Source organism: Toxorhynchites rutilus, chromosome 3, assembly GCF_029784135.1.
Source record: "Toxorhynchites rutilus septentrionalis strain SRP chromosome 3, ASM2978413v1, whole genome shotgun sequence".
Classification (NCBI taxonomy): Eukaryota; Metazoa; Arthropoda; class Insecta; order Diptera; family Culicidae; genus Toxorhynchites; species Toxorhynchites rutilus.
The window spans coordinates 275077196-275098710 of record NC_073746.1 but is presented as its reverse complement, the minus strand read 5'-3'; the positions used below and the strand labels follow the sequence as shown (position 1 = coordinate 275098710).

At 40.1% G+C, this 21515-nt stretch overlaps 1 protein-coding gene across 1 annotated transcript; it reads right to left on the bottom strand.

The window, feature by feature from the left end:
- Positions 1 to 1263: 1263 nt before the first annotated feature.
- LOC129774241 (ankyrin-2-like) lies at positions 1264 to 20311 on the bottom strand. Its single transcript, XM_055777949.1, has 7 exons — positions 20264 to 20311; positions 12331 to 12535; positions 6981 to 7140; positions 6016 to 6905; positions 3074 to 5953; positions 2907 to 3008; positions 1264 to 1271 (listed from the first exon to the last, which is right to left on the bottom strand). The coding sequence occupies exons 1-7, from the start codon at positions 20309 to 20311 to the stop codon at positions 1264 to 1266; spliced, it is 4293 nt and encodes a 1430-aa protein (XP_055633924.1).
- Positions 20312 to 21515: the final 1204 nt, after the last annotated feature.

Below are 21515 nucleotides of genomic sequence, written 5' to 3'. Positions count from 1 at the left end.
CAGTTAAGTTTGAATAAAGGGTGTCTCACATCAAATTGCATCACGGAAAAAACGCTGTAGAAATTTAATTTTTAGGAATTATATCTTCAGCTTTCGCTTATAATCATATAAGAGTGTATAGATCACGTTGGCCATGCTTCACTGTCAATTTTTCGTAAATTTGGAAAAATGTCGTCGAACGAAAAAGAGCGTCGTGAATTAATCCTGCGCACTCATTTCGAGAATCCGGAGTTGTCACATCAGGACATCGGTAAGATGCTGGGAATCGTCCAATCCACGGTCAGCAGAGTACGAAAACGATACTTCGAGAACCTAACCATCGACCGGAAGGTGAAGAACGGCAAAAATGGATGCTCCGTCAGTGAAAAAGATCACAAGCGCGTAGTTAAGCAGTTTAGACGTGATCCGAGAAGTTCGGTCCGGGATGTTGCCAATAAGCTGAATTTGTCAAGTTCATTCGTCCAGCGGACCAAACAGCGAGAGGGCCTGCGTACATACAAGGTTCAGAAGGCTCCTAACCGCGACGAAAGGCAAAACATGGTGGGGAAGACGCGAGCCCGGAAGCTGTACACCGAAATGCTGAGGAAGCCGCATTGCCTGGTAATGGACGACGAAACCTACGTCAAAGCGGACTTTCCGCAGAGGACAAATTCAGCGTTCCGGAGGAGATTCGCAAGCAGAAACTATCCAAGTTTGCCAAAAAGTACATGGTGTGGCAAGCGATCTGCTCTTGCGGAGAGCGGAGCACCCCCTTCGTGATGACCGGCACGGTAAACGGGCAGGTTTACCTTAAGGAGTGCCTACAGAAGCGCTTACTACCACTATTGAAGCAGCACGATGGCCCGACCATCTTCTGGCCGGATCTCGCTTCGTGCCACTATTCAAAGGACGTGTTGGATTGGTACGAAGCCAACGGGGTCACCTTCATGCCAAAGGAAATGAACCCGCCCAACGCGTCGGAGCGATTATGAAGCAGGCCCTCCGGAAGAACCCAAAAGTTGTCAAATCGGAGGCGAACTTCAAGAGAAAATAGATTTCTGTAAAAAAAAACTACAACCTGACGTTGTACAGAACCTTATGGACGGGGTAAAGAGGAAGGTGCGAGCATACGGGCTTGGGCTCGAAGTATGAATAAAAAGAAAATGCCAAAAGTTGTTTAATAGTTTTTATTTTACTGTCTAAAATTTTCAAAAGGATCGGTCTACTGGGCGAATTTCTACAGCGTTTTTTCCGTGATGCAATTTGATGTGACACACCCTTTACTTACAAATCTGTCGAGGGATAAGAATGATCTACGAACAACTAAAGGGGTTCTGGCTCGGTTTAGCCATGTCATTGGAGGATTCAATATCTGCGAGCAAGTGTTTAATTTGTTTAGAGGTGGGTTTAAAATTCAAAACATGAGCTCAAAACTAACACTTGATTGATTTGAATATTTGTCAAACCAAATTGTTATAGTTTGGACAGATCTCCTTTAACATATGTCACAATAGCCTTCAGCAGATCCTGGTATTGACTTCAGAGATTCATCATAATTGAGCTTGGAAATCAAAATAAAACAAATTATTGAAGTGAGGAAAAAAATAAATGCAATGCTTCGCAGTGGTAGGCGTGGGTGTGTTTCCATACTACAATCTCATTCTACATAGAATATGAAAAATGTTTTTCGATTCAGTGTGTGATTCTTGAACGTGGTAATGTTGTCTTTTGTCAGTTAACGAAGATGGTAGGTCGGGCAAATCGGGCGTGTTTGATATGGATAGAAAATTGACGAGCGAGAACGGGAACTCACTGACAGAATGTTCTGGATAGTTCGGTCATAACGCCGTCTAACTTCAGCGGTTGCGGTTAGAGTATATTTGAAGGAGCGGAAATGTGTACATATAATAATATTTTTTGACAGTTTGACAGAAACAGCTTGAATACGAAACTTCACGAAACAGGGGCTGAAATCGAGTACTAGAAATGCTAATTTCGGTTCGCTGCTGTTATTTTCCATTTTTTTGGGGATGAATGGCTGGCTAGATGATACGCTAGATTATGATAGGATGATGTTTACGCATGATGAAATAAAAAAAAAGAGAGCCTGGACATGAACAAGTTATTATGTTGTGACTGTCCATATAGAGTGAATAAACAGAACAGCAGCTAAAATGAGATTGGTTGTCACTAATTTTGTCTATCCGCAAATGTTTTGACATTTCTATTGTTTGCTTTAATGCGTTTCTGAAGAAAAAATGGAACTTTCGATTAAATTCAGCAAATAAGACCACCAAAAATGGGAAGGATTCTCAATTGCGACGCGCACTAACTTACCTCCAGCGTTTAAGCTAAGAAGTGTTGCCAGGGTAGGTACAGTGGATACACGCTTTTGATAGTTCGTGTTGGTGTCCGTCGCAATGTTAGTAACCAAACGCAAACAAGTTCAACACAACATATGTACTGTAATTCGAACTGAAGAAGGCTAACAGAATATTCAAATATTGATTGTACTAGTGTTAATATTGATAATGAAATGTTCGGAATACATGGAGATATTCAAGCTAAATTGATATAAATGTTAGTCTTTCTTACAAATGTAAATGTCAGATAATTTTTAAACTATCTTATATGGTTAAAATTTACGCATAGAAAAAAACCAACAAAAACAAGAAAACTCAAACCATAAAGCAGTGTTTGGTAACAAGGGGCCAGGAAGTTAAAATTAGATACACACTATAGTACAATATAGATCGATATGTCATTAGACTTTTAACAGGTCTCGTTTTGGTTTTCAATTGACGGCTGATTATTAAATGTTTGAATCATCGTATGATACGAAAAAATATCGGATGACAATGATTGACATGGAACAGATGCCTTTTCTCGTTTTGTGGTTTCATAAAAGTGCTACATGGTACACCTACCTTGCCATTTCTCGTGCTCGTGGTCATCGTCATCGGCCTCATACTCTAGGTGCCGCTCGGTAACGTATTCCGGAATTGGATGAGGCGATTTCTCTTGAACATCTGAGAAATTAAAAAAAGTCCATGTCAATTTATACGCAAGAAATTGTTATAATACGGCTGCTTACCGTCCTCTGATCTGCTCAAATCGAGCGTAGATGAGGCCATTTCTGTTTCTTTAATTTGTTGAATTTTATCCTGGGCCTGCTCGATAATCTCATCAATGAAGTCGTCCGGCGTGACGGCACGGTCATCTTCGGTAATTAGCTCGTTCAGTATGGTTTCGTCGATGGTCGTGAAGCTCAAAACCTCTTTGGCTTCCTTGCTAGTGATCTGTTCAGCTTCTTCCACCGTTGTAGCCAACATCTCATCAGGTTTTTCTTCACTTTCTGACTTCGGAAGCGAATCCTGATCACGCAGCGTCTTCTGCAGAACGACCGTATCGCAAGAATCGCTTGAGAATTGTTCCGATACTTTACGATCTTTGAAAATTGGTATCTTCGATTGGACCACTTCCGGCTCTGGTGATTTAACGGCCGTGATCTCTTGACCGGTGGGTATCGCTTTACTGCTATCGAATCTTGGAATTTTTGATACAACCATTTCAGGCATTTTAATGGTACTTTGCACGTCTTCCTCAATCGTTTCCACTAAAGTCTCTGCTACTTCCGCTGCTGGTTGTTCTTTCCTTTCTTTTGCATCATCTTCGGGTTTGGATTTTTCTTCGGGTGAAGTTCGTTTGCTTAGAACCGGTATTCTGGATGTTATTTCCTGGGTAACTGTCTTCGTCACAGTTTCCACAATCGAAGGTTTTTCGTTTGGTTTCACAGCAGGAGTTTCCTGGATTCTTTTGATTTCCTCTCCTATTTCCGATATCGTTTCCACTATTAGTTGATCTCCCTCACGAATTCCGGTTTCAATTTCACTCTTTGATTTCTCTACTGATTCCTTTAGTGTTCCACTTACATCTTGACTAACGGTCTTCTCACGAACGCTTTCGAAATCTTCTTTAGTGAACGCTTCCTGCACTATGGCCTCCGGCTCATCGGAGCTGATGATTGTTTCTCTAGCGAGTGCTTCGGCAGCTCTATCAACGGCTTCCTTACTCTGCTGGGTACTTTCTTTGATCTCGGATACAATTTCGGAGTCACGGATCTCTGTTATGGTTTTATCCACCTTCTGGTCCACAAGAGTCTTCGTTTCCGAACTCTGTGCTGTAAACTCTTGCAACTGCTGGTGAACCACTTCACCCAGAACATCAGTTGCATCCGATTTGAACGTTTCCGCGAAGGACTCCGCCTTCGAGGTGATGCTGGTGATTTTCTCTTCAACTTTGCTGATCGTTTCGGATTTGGTTTCCTGGAATTGTTGTTTGTCCGATGTGGTCTGCTGCTCGCTTCTCATTTCTTTGAAGCCAGAAGAAATTTTTTGCTCGAATTTTTCGAACAGATCTTTTTTCTCTTCTGCCATCTTGTTCTTGAGTTGGTCCTCAAGTTTTTGATTATCTTCAACCCATTTCTCTGTCATAACAGCGGCCCTTTCTTCGATTTGCTGCCTCTGCAGTTGGAATTGTTCCTCAAACTTATTAAGTTGTTCCTTCTGCGCTGAAGTCACTTGTAGTTCGGTGAGCTTTTCGCTACCTTCAGCAAGATCTTCATGTTCTCTTTTGTGGACCAGAACTTCGTTCTCCTCTGTCCTTTGAACGATTTTCGGTTCAAGGGGTCCTTGCTTCTCCGCCTCATGGAGCTTTTCAATCTCCGTTTTCTGGCTGAAAATTTCATTCTCCTTGGTCCATTGTGCGATTTTGGTTTCCACTGATGTTTGTGCTGTTATTCTTCCTAGCTCTTGCTTTGCCATCTCTTGTTTCTGCGCCAATATTTCATCCTCCTCACTCCACTTAGTTGGCTGCACAACGTGGGTCGATATTTGCTGTTTGCTCGATTCCTCAACTAGCTTCTCCAGGGACAAAGGTTCTGGTTTTTCGGCTTTCACTATTTGTGCTGTTACTTTCTCGGTTGACTGGCTGATTAGTTGCTCCTCTCTTTGGTCAAATTGTGTCTTTAATGATTTCTCCTCTTGATATTTCTCTTCCAGTTCTTCAAACTTTTTCTTCTGAGCGAGCAGTTCTTGCTCTTCATTCCACTCTTCCTTTTTCTCATCGAGTTTCTGGAACTCTTTCTTAAGGGTAAGGATTTCGTCTTCTTCACTCCATTGAGCAAGCATGGAATCTCCTGTAATTGGCTGTTCATGAGAACCCTCTTGTTCTTTTGCCCACGAAGATCGCTTGCTGGATTCTGTTGACTTAGTTTCAAACGAGTGAATCTTTTCTTGTATGTTTTTGATCGACTCCGTAATCACGCCGGAATCCAGGGCGTCCTCTCGAACAATACTGGTTCGCTTGGTTGGTATCGGTGCACGTTCTCTTGGAGTTGGTGACTTATTATCGTCTTCTGGTTTCTTGTCGAGCTGTTTTGGTTTCGTTTCATCCAGTTCCGCTAGTTTGTCCAACACTTCTTTCTTTGTAATTTCGCTGACAATTTTGGCGGACGTATCGACTTTTTCGCCGCCCAAAACCTGGGACTTGTGCTCAAACTCTTCGACGTTCTTCAGCGTCAGTTTGAATTTATCCTGCAGCTCCTTGTCGAACTCATCTTTCGCGATGGTCGGTCCTTCTTTAACTGTCGTGGTTTTGAGCTTGACGACCGGCTCCGGAATTACCGATGACTTGTACGAGTTATCGATTGGTTTCTGCATGAGAATTTCTTCTTCGTGTTTCGCTCGGGTGTCGTCGATCATGCTGGATCGTTTAATGGAGCAAATCTCCTCGACGATTTCCCGCTTCTGGGTCGACGCGGGAATCGAACGGTCTGCCGAGAGTCTCTTCTCGATCTGCTTTCGACGTTCGGCTACCGTTCTCTTGATGCTCTCCTCCTCAGACTCCTCGGATTCTTCGATGCGCTTCTCCTCGACCGAGTACTTACTGGACTCCTCCTGTGTATATTGGTTGTCTGGTGGGGCATGAAAAGTAATTATTATGGCAAATCTTCTGGGTGTTATTAAGGCATCTTACCGTCTTTTTGTACCAACTTCGCAATGGAGTCAGACTCGGAAATGATATCCACGTCGTAGTTCCGCTTGCTGATCGAGAACGCCGTCTTGTTCCGCATTGTTACTGTGGTCGTTGTCAGTGCGCTTGTTGTGGAAGTTCTTAAACACCGATCGACGATGTCATCCCGGTGGATGGTTCGTAAACCGTTTTCGAGTATATTGAAGTCATTTTTGGTTTTCGATTGGAATAGTTTGAGCATAGCTTGGGCCTGTTGGGCGCTACTGGTAGGATGCTGAGCGATAATGTTCTCCACGTCGGTCTCGCTGACTCCGATCTCAGGTGCCAGCTTCAACCAGTCTTCGCCGAGAAGATTGGAGATGTCGACCACACGCATTTCTCCTAGATAGTTCTGGTCTCGCGGGGGTAGTCTGGGAGGGCGCCCAACACGGACAACAATTTCCTGTGAGTCTTCGATTGTGGTTAACTGATCGGGAATGATATTCTCGGGCAGTACGATGTTGAGGATGCAAATCGGTTGCTGGGGTGGTTCACCCTTAGCAATTTTCGGCTCGCGCATGAAGAGCGTTCGGCCGACAATATCCGCGTGTTGGTCTTTAACACGAACCGAGAAGGGTAACCGATTCTCGCGGAAGGCCTTGAATGGTAGGCTCAGCTGTTCTCCGGATTTTGTTATCGGGACCAAATTGCCAGCCAGTTCGATGTATTGTGGTTTATCCTCTAGAACCTCTACGTCACGGCTTTTAGCGACTTCCGTGAAATGCTCCTGGTGTTCCAGAGTTTTGTCTTCGCGGTCGTCTGTCATGCAGAAGACACGGAGGCGTGCCTCCAGCGGGTCGGTGCGCTTGGCGAACACTACAAATTTAGCCATAAACGGGACGTGTATGGCCTCTCTGGAATAGGGATTGAAGCGAGTAGCGGAGTTAGTTCCGTTATCAGAAGATTCGATGATTACGGGGATAACTTACTTGTAGAGTTCGGTAGCCATCTTGGTAGCATCGGCTATGTTACGACAGTCCATTAACCAGAATCGGGCCGAAACTGTGGTGGTGAACGAAACGCAGTCGTTCACGAAGGTCAACGGTGTGGAGCCCGTTACGTCTTCCCACTGGGCGCGTGTTGTACCACCTGGTAGAAGGAGCGACAAAGTGATACGGTTAATACTTATGGTCTACAGGGAAGCTCTGATCTAGAGCTAATTGCGCGAGACTATAGCTAGGCTGATTCCAATAAAACAATGAGCTTACAATATCTAAAGCATACGAGTGGATTGAGCCGGGTCATCTTCGGGTCAATCCTACTCTGGAAGCAATGGATGGAACGTGTCCTGATACTGAGCTCCTCTTAAAGTTCCGGTAACAGCGCCGTTCAGCACATGTTCCATGATTGTTTAAGGGATAAATGGAGGAACAAAGCAAAGGAAGAAAATGAAGTGAACTGAACCTTGAAACTGAAAATGGGTCAATTTCGGTAAGAAACGGAACTGAGAGTGAAATGAAACTGCAACAAAATTGTTCAACTTTGATCGAAAACTATTGTGTGACTGTTTGTTGTTGTTTTTTAATACTTGAAACCATTACTATCCACCGTACGTCTTTGAGTTGGAGATGAATGACAATGAAAAGAAAACGTACAGAACAAAGAAAAAATAACCTAATCAGTAATCAGAAAACGAAATCGATAGTCGCATGCAGAATGATTAACTATCTTTTCCGATTGAAACTGCTGCTACACAAATACACGCAGTAAAAAAGAGGAAACAATGAAGGATGCTGTTGTTTTTTTTTTTCAAATGTTTGGTTACATTTCCACCACATGGAACAGTATATATAGAGGAAATCTACTCGATCTGGAAGTTTGATCTGAAAACGAACAATTATCTATGGCAAAATGGGTAGGAAATCGGTGAGATGTCTAGAGAATTACATAAAACAAAACAATTAACATATGTATAGGTGTATGTTGACGTGTATGTGTGAGTGTGTGCGATTTGTAGTTTTTCAAAGGCTGTCCCACGCGACGGATTTGTTAGTTATGCTAGCAGTCACACTCTTGCTCGCACAAGATTTGCACAACTTTCGTACTATACAAAGATGCAAAAATTTTGGGTCGCTGGTTATTGCTTTTTTAAGTTTTTTTTTCTTCTCATTCATCACCGAAAAAAATACTAAATATTCCCTGAAGGACTGCGAGGCTTTTAGCAACGGTTTCAGAAAAGTCCCTTTTTGGGGCAACTAACGTTCGTTTTTTTTCAATCTTCATTTTTTCCACTTCCTCCGTAACAAAGAACAAATAAAAGTCAAAGGAAACTACAAAACATTCGAAACACAACGAAACGATAGAAGGGTTGGTTCACGTCGATCCATAAATTACCGGAAGTTAATCGGGAAAAGGTTGTAAAATAAGGGTTAAAAAAAACGAAAATAACGAATACCGTTGGCTAATATCATTCGTTGTTCATGGATTTTGAATTGGAGAGGAAAATGTACGACACTAATCGTATTTTCGTTTTTGCGATATGCGCGGATTTAAACAATTTCGTCGATGGTGAGTTCATTTTGATTCGCTTTAACTTGCAATGACAAGGAGTAATACTAATGATATAAGACAGGTAAAAACGAGAATATCTTTTCGTTTTGTTTCGTCATTTTCTTTGGTTATCAATAAGAACAATTGAGCAAAATAATCGATAAAGAATTGAGATTGCATGGAGGTTAAGATCATAACAATAAAGAAACATAATGAAAGAAGCGTAGCTCGCGGTTAGCAAAGTTGCAGAGTAATTATCTTAAATTTGTTTTTGTTTCGTTCATTCGATCATCGCAAAGGTGAATAAGTATATTTCGCAACTCAACGTTATGACTATTAGGTAGCAAATAATAGGACATTATTAAATTGAGTACATTCATAGTATATATAGGAGTTGTAATGTCATATCAATGCAAAAATATTTCGATTTAACCGTGCACTGTGTTCTTGAATATTTCAGGTGCTAGTGTGGGGATTAGATTATCAATGTTCAACGATAGTTTATTTTTTCTTCGTTCGGAGTACGTAGTAAATTGACCGGAACGGAGAATTACCGACAGACAAAAAATCGCGTTCTTTCGAATCGTTTACGTTTGAGACTATGGGAATATGATAGTTACTGATTGTCTGGGATCACAACAATGGAATTTCATTGAAATTTGCTATATTCTTCATGACAAGGATTTATAGCTACTATAAAATTAAAGCTGTTGTTCTTCCTACTTGATTTTTAAAGATAACTGTATAGACCAACTTGGATATAAAATATGTTAAACTGCAGGCATAATTGTTGGCTTTATTTCAGACTGACATACAGGGTGACCCATAGTAACGTGCTTTTCTAAAACTACTCTCTTCAGGAGACGGGTGGACGGGTGGGAAGAGAAATGGCATCGGTGGATAGTTAGCTACATTCGTATCGAATAAACAGCGAGATAACTGTATGGTCTTGGAAACCGTACTCTATTTGTTGTTTGGACCATTCACACGACGAACTATAAGTCAAAAACGATTATTTTCGTAAAACAACACGAATGCATAACCGCTAAATAGATGAAATGAGTCGCTGCCATTGCTCTTCTCACCCAGGTCTTCGTCGAGATAACCTCCGTGCAAACGTAGGACCAAATATCATGTATTCTTAAAACACCTACAGATTTTCTGGTAGACAAACTTCTCGATTTGATGGTTACTTAGCAGTTTGCTGCTAGTCTCGATTCACTGCTTGTCACCTCGACTGACATTCCGGATGTGACACTCCGTTCAGTCTACTGTTGGTTTCAACAAACATGACAATAAAAGTCAGTATGTCAAGATTGATCTGAAAACATTAGCACCTAGTGTTGATGGCATTTTGAGGTATAAACTGAGATATATTTCTCTGCCTCTTCGGCAGCAATGGGTTGTCTTCAATTCAAGAGAAAAAAAAACTGCGTCCGGTATCCATTTCATAGAATAACGATGACATTTGGTTTAATTTTTGGATAATAGTGTCATTATATCCTTTGACAGATGAATTGTTTAGCGCCAGTGCTCAACAACATTTTCGACACGTAGTTGTAAACCGTGGAGTCGGTCTACGCAAAACAGTGATCGAGTTCAATTTGAGCTTTTACAGCAAATGTCTGGCTACGATTTCGCTACTGTGAGAATTTGCTCGTTGTCTGGATTAGGCCCGACAAGCCGCAGCGTATTGGATTACACAAACTGTTCTGTACACTCTCTTCGAAACTGGTGCCTGTAACGGAATAACTAGACGGCTATTGACTATGTAAATTTCTAATCACCAATATCTGTACCAAAAACACGAGTTCCTAGTCCTAAGCAATCCTGTGGGTTTCTATTTTTGAGAATCAGGGCATTTTAAAAATCTACAATCTATCTGAGCACGAATTCCTATCATATTCAAATATCTCTGGCAATGGGTTATATTGATCCCCATGTTATCTCTGTTTGCCAACTCTGAGCTTTCTTGTTCTAGATGGCACCATCATGAGTGAAGTCGGTTGATTCCACTATCTCCTGTTGATTCCGCAATCTCAATTCTCCAATTTGGTGAAGATCTTATGGAGAACGGCGTAAGCCATCTCCTTTCGAATGGCACACGTTACGTAAAGTTGGCTTGAGATGTAGCAAATCTCTCAAATACGGTATTGCGTTCCAGAGGTGGTGCTACAAAACCTTAGGGAAAAAGGGATGGAAGTTTTCCCATTATTTCTATAGGTTCGGACGGGATCAATTTATTGAACGGTAGTGACCAAAGATCGATCTCAAATCGATACCGATGATGCTACATAAGTTCGTGGTTACGTCGAATGAATAGTTTGGCCTAGCGTTGAAACAACAGATGACACTCACCTCATATTTGCTAAGTCAATGAAATATTTTCGAACTTGACGTTGCTTTGATTCATCGGCTTATTTGGATTTCATCTGTTCTACGGTGGAACAGGCTTTAGATGTTTTCTCCACTTATAACAAAAAAAGAACTCCATAAGAGTACTTTTCATCAACAGAAATGAGAATGATTTTCATCCAGCGGTTGAAGATCTCTAAACACAGTATCTGCAATCGTTGGAGTCGTCCTTATTTTTCCATCTTTTTGTTTTTGAATCTTGCATCTTCATTTTTGTGTACTGCAGGAAATATTAGGTCGTGACGGATGTTTCCAATCTGTCGACGATCATCTTCGAATTAGTTTCAGCCCGAGTAGTAGGAGGGTTACCCATTATATCGACTTAGATATCCTCGTTAACAAAAAGAGTTGTATTTTTGAAATTTTTAAGAAAAATAGAACTTATGAAACAGCAGCAGATCAGGGGCCTAACCTTAGTATCAAGTACACTTGACAACAATATAACCTGCCTGTCCTACATTCCGGTTATTCTTTGTCCCTGACAGCAACAGCTCAGGGGAGTATTCTTGTAATCTGCTACAAAATTAAATCTTAGCGGAAAAAACAATCCGATATATGGAAATAAAACAGAGATGTTGGAAGAATAATAAAAGGAATCAAATATTTTGTTGATTTTGCTGATTGCTTTTCGTTTTTTGTGTTTTTTGCAGTCTTTTTCTGTGTTAGTTACCTTTCAGAGATCTTTTCCGAAACACACCTTCATGTGGGTAATTGGAGTGCGTGCGGTAACAGGCAATTTGTCGAAGTATTAGTACGAAAATGTATTCTTCGTATTATTTTTTTCTATTTTATGTGAAAAATAATTGCTTTTGAAATAGGGACGAGGTTGAAAAACGTAAATCTCTCTACGAAGGTAAAACAAAACCACAAACCAATCTCTAACTAGGGCAGGGAAACTAGAACAACGTGAATCGGAAAACGAAAACGGGTGTATGTGTGTTTGTAAAACAAATGGAAAATCAAGTATAAATACTGAACTCGATGGATGTAAGATTATAAGAAAAGCAAAGTAAGGTGATGTAAGGTAGATATATTTCTTGCTTCTGTTTATTGAAATTTAACCATGGTCGACCTGATATGAAGTGGTTGAAATGCGCTTCAAAATTATAAGATGACAGTTGACAGGTACGCACACATTGAAATGTCAACGGGTTCTGCTGACACTTCTAAAAAAAGTAACTTTTCATTGTTTTACTTGTAACACAAAACTCTTGTCTTAAATCTATTCCTAAATATAACTAAGGAGAGGAATGAAACAATGAGCGATAGAGTTCGGTAAGTTAGACAGATACAGAAAGATATACGAACAAAGAGATAGACAGAGACAGAGGTCGAGTGTATAAAGAATAGAGGTAGGACCAATGGCGTACGTACCGGTGATGGAGCAAAGCAGGCGAAGTGTTGGCGCGCTGCCAGAGTACTGGTTGATCATGCCCTGACTGTGGGCTCGTGGCGCCGGCATACTCAAAGTGATCGCCTTGTGGAACTTGCGCCGACGGGGCTCCACTGTAACCACCGGTGATACGGCTACACCTCGGCCTAGCAATTTCGCCGTCAGATCCGGATCGATTGGTTGAGCCTGCGGAAGAGACGAATGAAAGGATGTGTTTCTGGTGGTGTGGACTATGGCGCTGCAGCGGTAGAAACATCGGAGTATGCTTTGATGGCTGGCACATGGGATACTGGTTTGGTTAGAGTGGGTATTTTTGACTCGGTTTGTCCATTTGATGATATTTTTTATTCTGCGATAGGCTAAATCACTTAAAGTTATTGCAATATTGTATATTGCAATAATTCTGAATAATCAATCTTCCGGTCTACTACATTCTCTTATACCTACAATTGTACCCATTCCCTGTTCTTTGGAAAGTAGCGGCCGGTACACCCAAACTAGCGTTGGCAGAAAACATGCCATATTTGGCAGAAAAGATGCCATTTCCTGGTCATGAGAGTCAAATACGCAAATGATGAGCTATTTTGAAGCTTAAAAATGGTTTGTATGTATGCGAGCAGACATCTCTTTCTGTTTTCTTTTCTCTTTTCATTTGGGATTGTGCAAAAAAAGTCCGTCGTGAATTAATCCTGCGCACTCATTTCGAGAATCCGGAGTTGTCACATCAGGACATCGGTAAGATGCTGGGAATCGTCCAATCCACGGTCAGCAGAGTACTAAAACGATACTTCGAGAACCTAACCATCGACCGGAAGGTGAAGAACGGCAAAAATGGATGCTCCGTCAGTGAAAAAGATCACAAGCGCGTAGTTAAGCAGTTTAGACGTGATCCGAGAAGTTCGGTCCGGGATGTTGCCAATAAGCTGAATTTGTCAAGTTCATTCGTCCAGCGGACCAAACAGCGAGAGGGCCTGCGTACATACAAGGTTCAGAAAGCTCCTAACCGCGACGAAAGGCAAAACATGGTGGGGAAGACGCGAGCCCGGAAGCTGTACACCGAAATGCTGAGGAAGCCGCATTGCCTGGTAATGGACGACGAAACCTACGTCAAAGCGGACTTTCGTCAGCTGCCGGGCGCTTACTACCACTATTGAAGCAGCACGAGGGCCCGACCATCTTCTGGCCGGATCTCGCTTCGTGCCACTATTCAAAGGACGTGTTGGAGTGGTACGAAGCCAACGGAGTCACCTTCGTGCCAAAGGAAATGAACCCGCCCAACGCGTTGGAGCTTCGCCCAATAGAGAAATATTGGGCGATTATGAAGCAGGCCCTCCGGAAGAACCCAAAAGTTGTCAAATCGGAGGCGAACTTCAAGAGAAAATGGATTTCTGTTCAAAAAAAACTACAACCTGACGTTGTACAGAACCTTATGGACGGGGTAAAGAGGAAGTGCGAGCATACGGGCTTGGGCTCGAAGTATGAATAAAAAGAAAATGCCAAAAGTTGTTTAATAGTTTTTATTTTACTGTCTAAAATTTTCAAAAGGATCGGTCTACTGGGCGAATTTCTACAGCGTTTTTTCCGTGATGCAATTTGATGTGACACACCCTTTATAAAGGAGCGTGATAATATTAGACTTCATCATAAAATGAAGTTGGAAGGGGTTTTCCAAGCCGATAAAGAAGAACATGAACGAGAATATATCTTTCTCTGTCTGGACCGTGTATTTAGCAAGCTATACGAAAAGCATTCAAATGTGTCTCCTGTTTCACTCCCTCATATTGGCTCTAGCATATATATTATACAAATGATATACATGTATTTGGGAGTAGAATGTATATCATTTATGTTATCTGAATGTATATGAGTTATGTTATCTTTCAGTTCATTTAATGTAATAAATCGGGATGCCAGAAAATGTGCTAAAAATTAACTTTGGGTGTAGTAATCGATAATATGACATATCTAACTAAATCGGCCGATGTTTGTTTTATTTTCTGATGGTAGAAGTCAGTTGGGGTTACAACAAATTGACCCTTAAGGCCCAAGAAGATAACCATACGTGTTTGTACGTGACGTGTTGGGAGCTCGCGATTACTGCTTCGTGTTTATGAGGTCTGACATGAGAATTCAATTTCCTTGCGTTCTTCATTTTCTTCATAAGTTTGTTTGTCTTGTTACTTTGTCGCCTACCTCCGACAGTTTTTGACAGTTGATCAGCAGACGCTAACCATAGCCACAATGCACAACTCTAATGACAACCTATTCCCTTTTTTTCCAAAATATATATTTTATTAAGGCACATATGGCGTTAGCCTGACGGGGCCGGGAGTTCAATATTTTGACAATTTTTGTCTTACGACTATACCTATTCCCTTGCTCTTTACCTAACTTTTACCGCGAAAAAGGACCCTTTTCCAAACGCGAGTACTCAGCAGAATTATAAAACACACCTCCGTAATAAACTAACCGTCATATCAAATAAGGGGAAGATGACTTCCATATTTTGACTGCGTTCTGTCAGATACATTCGACAAGAAAGCTATGTTGTGGCAGGTCGTATGCAAATGTGAATAAATTCTGGTACATTCATCATGACAGAAACAATAAAAAATCAACGTGAAATTGTGTCTGCAGAGAAGTTTGCTACCCTGGATCAAACAGTATTAATATTCTGCAAACTTTTGATCTGATCTTGCTTCCTGCTTACCGCTAGAGTGACATGAATCGAAAGTTTCAAAGTCTCAGTTAACGGAGAAAGGAAGAAAGAATGAAAAAAAAACAAGAACTTCACATGTGTTTCAAAGAAGATGTATCCAACAAATTGGTCATAGATTTGCTTTATCGAAACTTTCTGTGCTTCGAAGAAGGCTAGGCTGAGAAAACACATGAAACTAGCAGACAATGTTGGAAAACTGAAGAAGACTTGGCATGAAGTGTTAAAAATGGCTGGAGAAGCTTATGTGCTGAGAGAAAAGTTAGAGAACTCGTAACACCTAACAAAGAATCCGCAGTCTTTGTTGAATCATTACAATGTATCGATATAGTAAATGTTCCGGAGTTTCATCTATAACATTACAGAAACAACATCAGCTTTTCTATTTTTTTAGGTGATATCGTAATGCTTCAGAACCCGAACGCTTTTTAATCCGGACACTTTATCAGTATATTCAATATCATACCAAAGCATCATTATCATGTTGAATTAATGTGACTGATAGTTACTATTCTATCAATGTTGTGTAGTGTCAGGCATAATACCTATATGTTGACAAAACATTCTAAAAAATTAGAACAAATATTTGTGTTTAATAAACCGACATAAAGTCTGCTTCATTTAATATTGGAACAAATTCTTTTGCTCATTGTGGCGCTCCTAGTGGACGGATTTGGAAACTTTTTTCACCCACGTGTCGGGAAATTCATTACCTTTCACCATGTATTTATGTCATAACACCAAACGATAGCATTTTGTAAACAACCGCCATGGAAGCCGAACGGAGAGATAAAATTGTGCACAGTTTTCTTGAAAATCCATTGTTGTCGGCATCTAAGCTAGCTAAACAGCTTAAAATGCCCAGAAATACCGAATGGCGTGTTATCAAGCAGTACAAGGAAAGATTGACGACGGCTCGGAAGCCGCATTCGAAGCGTCGGAGTGGAACTGTCGACCGGAAACTGCGTGGGAAAGTCATCAAGGCCGTCAAGAGGAATCCCAATCTTTCAGACCGCGATTTGGCCAATAAGTTCCAGGCCGCTCACAGTACGGTGCGACGAATTCGTCTCCGGGAAGGAATAAGGTCATTCCGAGCCAGCAAACAGCCAAATCGGACGCTGAAGCAGAACAATGTGGCCAGAATCCGTGCTCGAAAGCTGTACGACCAAGTGCTGACCAAGTTCGACGGATGTATTCTGATGGACGATGAGACCTACGTGAAGGCGGACTTTGGGCAAATCCCAGGTCAAAAATTTTATTTGGCGACGGCTCGGGGGGATGTACCTGCAAAATTTAAGTTCGTGTTTTGGAAAAATTCGCCCGCAAGTACATGATTTGGAAGGGGATATGCAGTTGTGGACAGAAAACCAAAGTCTTTCTCACTGACAAGACAATGACATCAGAAGTCTACAAAAAAGAGTGCCTACAGAAACGGATTCTGCCGGGATTACGGGAAAAGTACGAGAATTTCTTCGAAACAGCAATGAATAATTTTTTTAATTTTTTTTTTATGAAAGAGTAAAGAAAATGCTACATTTGTATGAAAAACAAATTATGAATTCGTTAATAAATGACTGAACTACACGCAATTGTTTGTGTTCCAATATTAAATGAAGCAGACTTTAGAGTCGAGGATTCAAGCATCCAGCAAAGAATCTGCCTACAGGAAATTGATTTATATCATCAAGTAAAGTTAGTCTTATTACCTAAATAATCTTATTCTAAATGAAATGATTTATATAAAATCTCAGGCAAGCATTTAAATGGTTTTAAAAAGCGATTATTTTCGAACAATGCGAGGTGTTCGAAATAAAAAAAATATATATTCAGCTTCTAAATCAGGAAGGATAAAAAGTTCACGATCAAATTTCTTATTGCAGGAGTTAAATAAGAGTATGTTACAAGCGGGTTGTGAGTGGACGAACACCCTCTTTTGAATCACGAGAATCAGTTGCGAGATTTTCAAATTTTTAACAAATATAACATGATTTTGTTGAATTCTGTGATACATAACTTACATTAATGCTTTCCAATTCAATTGGAACGGTACTGTTGCATGCTATGCTATAGCAATATTTTTTAGTATTTGATGTTATCCTCGTATCCGCATAAGTGACCGGATTTTGATGCATTGCGGTACCTGCTCGGTAGTGTCTTTGACCGGACAGGTTAACGTACTCAGATACGGCTTATTCAAACTAAGTAGGCTGCGTGTTATTCTGGTTTGATGAATAATTTGGATTATCTTGGTGTTAAATAGTCCTTAACCGTTTGAGTATGAGGCAAATTTTGTGAGCATATGCCAAAAATTCGGATGAGTTTAGGTATAAAAAATAATAATAAGCGTAGATAATTGATCAGGTCAGAAAAGTTGTGTTAAAAAAAACTCATAAAAAGTGGTATTTATAAAATTTATAAACATTACTTATTTATAAAAATATAGTTTTTTAAATAATGAGAAAATTATAAATTACCAATTTCATTCACAATTATGGTTTGCTGCACAAAGCGCATGAAGTCCTCTTTTGCAAATTGAGCAAATTAGAGTTGATCTTTTCACGTTTTCGTCTTTTTTATTATTACATTTCACACGTCGCCTAAAATTTCCCTGATAGCTTTTAACACTAAACCTACCACGGCGGGGTCAAATGACCCCTTTTGAAATTTTGTCAAAACTGTTTTACAAACAACATTATCGAATCGTCATTTACCTTTACCCCTTTTCTAAAAAATATACATCTGTGTGTTTTTCAATATTTATTCTTCCCAAATTGTGCTAAACAGTATATGTTTCGCTGTAAATAGCAAAGTATATGAAATTTGAAAGAGAGGTCGTTTGACCTGCTGTGGTATGTGATAAATATCGATAGGTTTAGTGTTAAATCGCTTTTCAAAAATTAAATCCATCTAAAAATGAATGAGCAATAAGTGATAGGATCTATATTTATTCAATTTGTACCTCCAATTTGTTTCCGGAAGACTAAATCCTACGTTAAAAAGTGCCAAGTCAAAAATGTTAGCATAAAACAAGAAGAGCGCTATCGTGTTCATCCGGGCTCAAACGGGTAAGTTGGCTTCAATCATCGATATTTTCCAGGTTTTGAGCGAGCTCCAATTACAGACAGGGAAAGGGTATGTTTGATTCTGACATTCTATAAGCAGCGTTCAGGGTGACGACGAATGAACAAAAAACGTGCGTGATCATGTATAGCCGTAATGAAAATCCCGACCTTCCGATTCGCCATCTTACAAAAAAGTTGCATTTACCCAAATCTACTGTTCACATTGTGTTGACAACATTTTCTGAATTATTCGAATGTTATCGAAAACACAGAGAAAAATATTGTACGAGCGGATCTTGCTATGGACGTGAAGGTGAAGAAGATGCTGGGCAAGAACCCGAACCTCTCGATTCCATCTGTAGCTCGAAAATTAGGAATATCACCAGTATTTATCCAAAAATCAAAGAAACGCTCACACAAAGCTAAAAAAGACGTTAACCGCAACGAAAAACGAAATTCGTCGGCGGGAAATCATCTGCTCGAAAACTGTATTGCGATTATTATTGTCGAAGTTTTCGTGTGATATTATGGACGATGAAACATACGTTCATTACATTTTTCATAAAGGTTGCCAAATCAGAAAACAGGTCACACTTTGACGATTTACATACCAAACGAATCGTAAATTCCCTAAGTTTGTATTGTATGCTACTTATTACAATCCCCTGGTGTATAAATGTTTCAAATAGATGAAAGTTAGAAGCATTTCCATTTTTTCTGTTATTTGGGAGCTTCCCTACCCATGCCGTCAATAACGAGCAACTTATCGGCGATCAACGAAGGGAAATGAGTTGAAACCACCGTGAACAAAGAAAACAAGAAGAAGGAGAACGAAGGGGTGTATTTGCCAAAAGCATAAATATTGCTTCTCGCTGAGGCAAACTTTTAGTATCGTTCTAGATACGAAGCAATGAATATCGCTTGTTCTTCCTTGTTTTGCGTCATCACATTCTTCGTTTCGGATTGAGCTGTGGACGCAACCAAATTATTTACTCGCTTATGTCTCTGGATTTGTAATCATTACATCAATCTGACGCCATTCCATTGAGGTGGTGAACTACACAATTGTGTGGGGAATCATCAAACTAGGCTATCATCGGTTCATCGAGAAAATGAGAGATTGTTCAGGAATTTTGTGTGATTTGGTTTCGCATGACAGTAGCAAAACTATTTCCATCAAGGATGACAGCTAGGGTAATCGAGACCGGAAATATTAATAGAAAGGGCTTCTGTTGAGAAGAGCGCAAAACTTAGATAAGTGTGTGAATATTTGGTTGCTTCAAGCCATCGATATATAACTTTGTGTGCGTACGTGCGTGCTTCATAACCCGTATGTACAAATAGCACATCGTCGCTACGATGAAACCCCATTTGTATCTGCTCCCATGTGCATTGGCTCTGTCGCGATGCAACAATATTATTTTTACAACTAATATTTTGATGATATGATGGACGATTGTTTGGTGGTGCAAACTATGCAGCCGTGATAATAAATATAAACAAAGAGAGAGATAGCAGAAGAGGAATATTTGCGCTAGGGTATGAATAATGGATCTCTACTGAGACAAATATTCATACTTTTTATTTATTAGAAGCAGTTAACATCGCCTGTTTTCCGTCATCATGAGGGATTCGTTGGTGCCTTTGACGTTGTATCAATGTATTGAACTGCCACTATGGCGAAGTATGCGTTAAGGTTGTGCGCCACATTATTATTTGAGGAATATTGACAGAATTGATTTACAGAATAGCGTGCGAGGTGAATTTTCAATGCATTGATATGAATCAAAGCAGCATTCTGTAGCATTCTAAAATAATATCCGAAGTTATCAACAAGCGACTTGAACGAAATAACAGTGTAGTTCTACGTTAACAATGTGATCGTGTCTTGGACACAACCTCCTATAATTTTTATCAAAAGTAAAACCTGATTGGCAGCTATCTCGCTGTAACTATCAGTCTACTCCTTCATCAATATTGAACTATGAACTAAATTTCAGGTTGTGCGACTTTGACTTGCTGAACAACGTACTGTCATCTATCGTTTGGACGGAAGTTCAATTGATGCAATAGCTGAACATTTCTATTACAAACTGTATGTAATCCTCCACGCCCGTCCAATCAGCTATACTCAACCTGCGGCCCACCGGGTTCTTCTGGTTGGCCCACCTGGCCCGTTACCATTTTGTACGTGTAACAATCACGAAAAGTTAAGATATCATTTAAAAAACGAGATGAGAATAATGGAGTTTGACACATTACACATTATTACACATTACGCATGTACACATTAGTTAGATGTTTAGTTAGTAGATTAAATGTCTATTGAATATATTTGATCTGATAATTGGGGCTAATCATGTCGACATCAGTTAAGAAAGATGAAAATATGAATATGAAATCATTACCTATTTTTTGACATAAGGCTACGTCTTTCAGTAATGGTACCAAATCAGAAAACAGGCTTTTTAATGAAATAGTTTTACTGTTTATATTTATTTTAGCTTAGAACGGAATTTGATGGTTTGCATTCAAATTAAATCGGAAATTCTCTATAATTTTTCCGATAACATATACATTACGATTCTTTACACCCTAAATGATTTAAATTAAGGAAAATTGGAAGAGTACACATTTTCTTATCGTGTTCCCGTGGCCGAGTATGTATCAGCGAGATACAATATTTGAATATTACTGCTAATCAGACAAGCGTAAATCGGTCGTTCGAAATGCAAATGCAGCATTCGTTCCACGGACAATGTTTCAGCGATGATACCTCTTTGTCGGTTGTTCAATGTCGTATGTCTATCACTTAATTAGACAGATAAAAGGTGTATGAGTAATGCAGGTTACTTCTTCTTCTTCTTAAATGACACTAACGTTCCTAGAAGAACTTCGCCGTCCCGTTTGAAAGTCCATCTTAGTCAAGATTTATTGGTTTATGGCATTGGCTATCAATGAAAGTTCTCTAAATATTGTGCTCGCCTTGGCCAACCTCAGTTGCTATTTTGCTACTGTGAACTTTTTTTTCGCCACAGAATGTATCTTCAGAATATGCAAGAAGCAACCATAGTATAAAGCAGAATCAAAGCAGAAAGGAATATTAAATAGGACTTATGACGTTGGTTGTCATACCGTGGAGATTGTACGAATTGGTGTTTTTGTGTGTTATCGACTAGATAACGATAGTGAGGGACAAATATATAATCGACTGGAGCCGCACTATGTGTAGTACGAGAAAAATGTCGCGATGCATACTGAGTTTGTCACGTGTATTGTTCTGAATGCGTGCATCGTTCTCGCGAGAACAAGAATGAATCATGAATCAACCATCTTCCGCTGCATCTACAAAACAACGCAAACCCATCGATCTTTTTTAAGGCCACTA

What these genes read in the sequence shown, in the direction of transcription:
- LOC129774241 (XM_055777949.1), bottom strand. Translation starts at nt 20,311, where the DNA reads ATGGTAACGGGCCAGGTGGGCCAACCAGAAGAACCCGGTGGGCCGCAG. An exon ending in AAGAACCCGGTGGGCCGCAG is followed by an intron (nt 12,536 to 20,263) that starts GTTGAGTATAGC and finishes TCTCTTCCGCAG; the next exon opens with GCTCAACCAATCGATCCGGA. An exon ending in TTTGAGCAGATCAGAGGACG is followed by an intron (nt 3,009 to 3,073) that starts GTAAGCAGCCGT and finishes TTAATTTCTCAG; the next exon opens with ATGTTCAAGAGAAATCGCCT.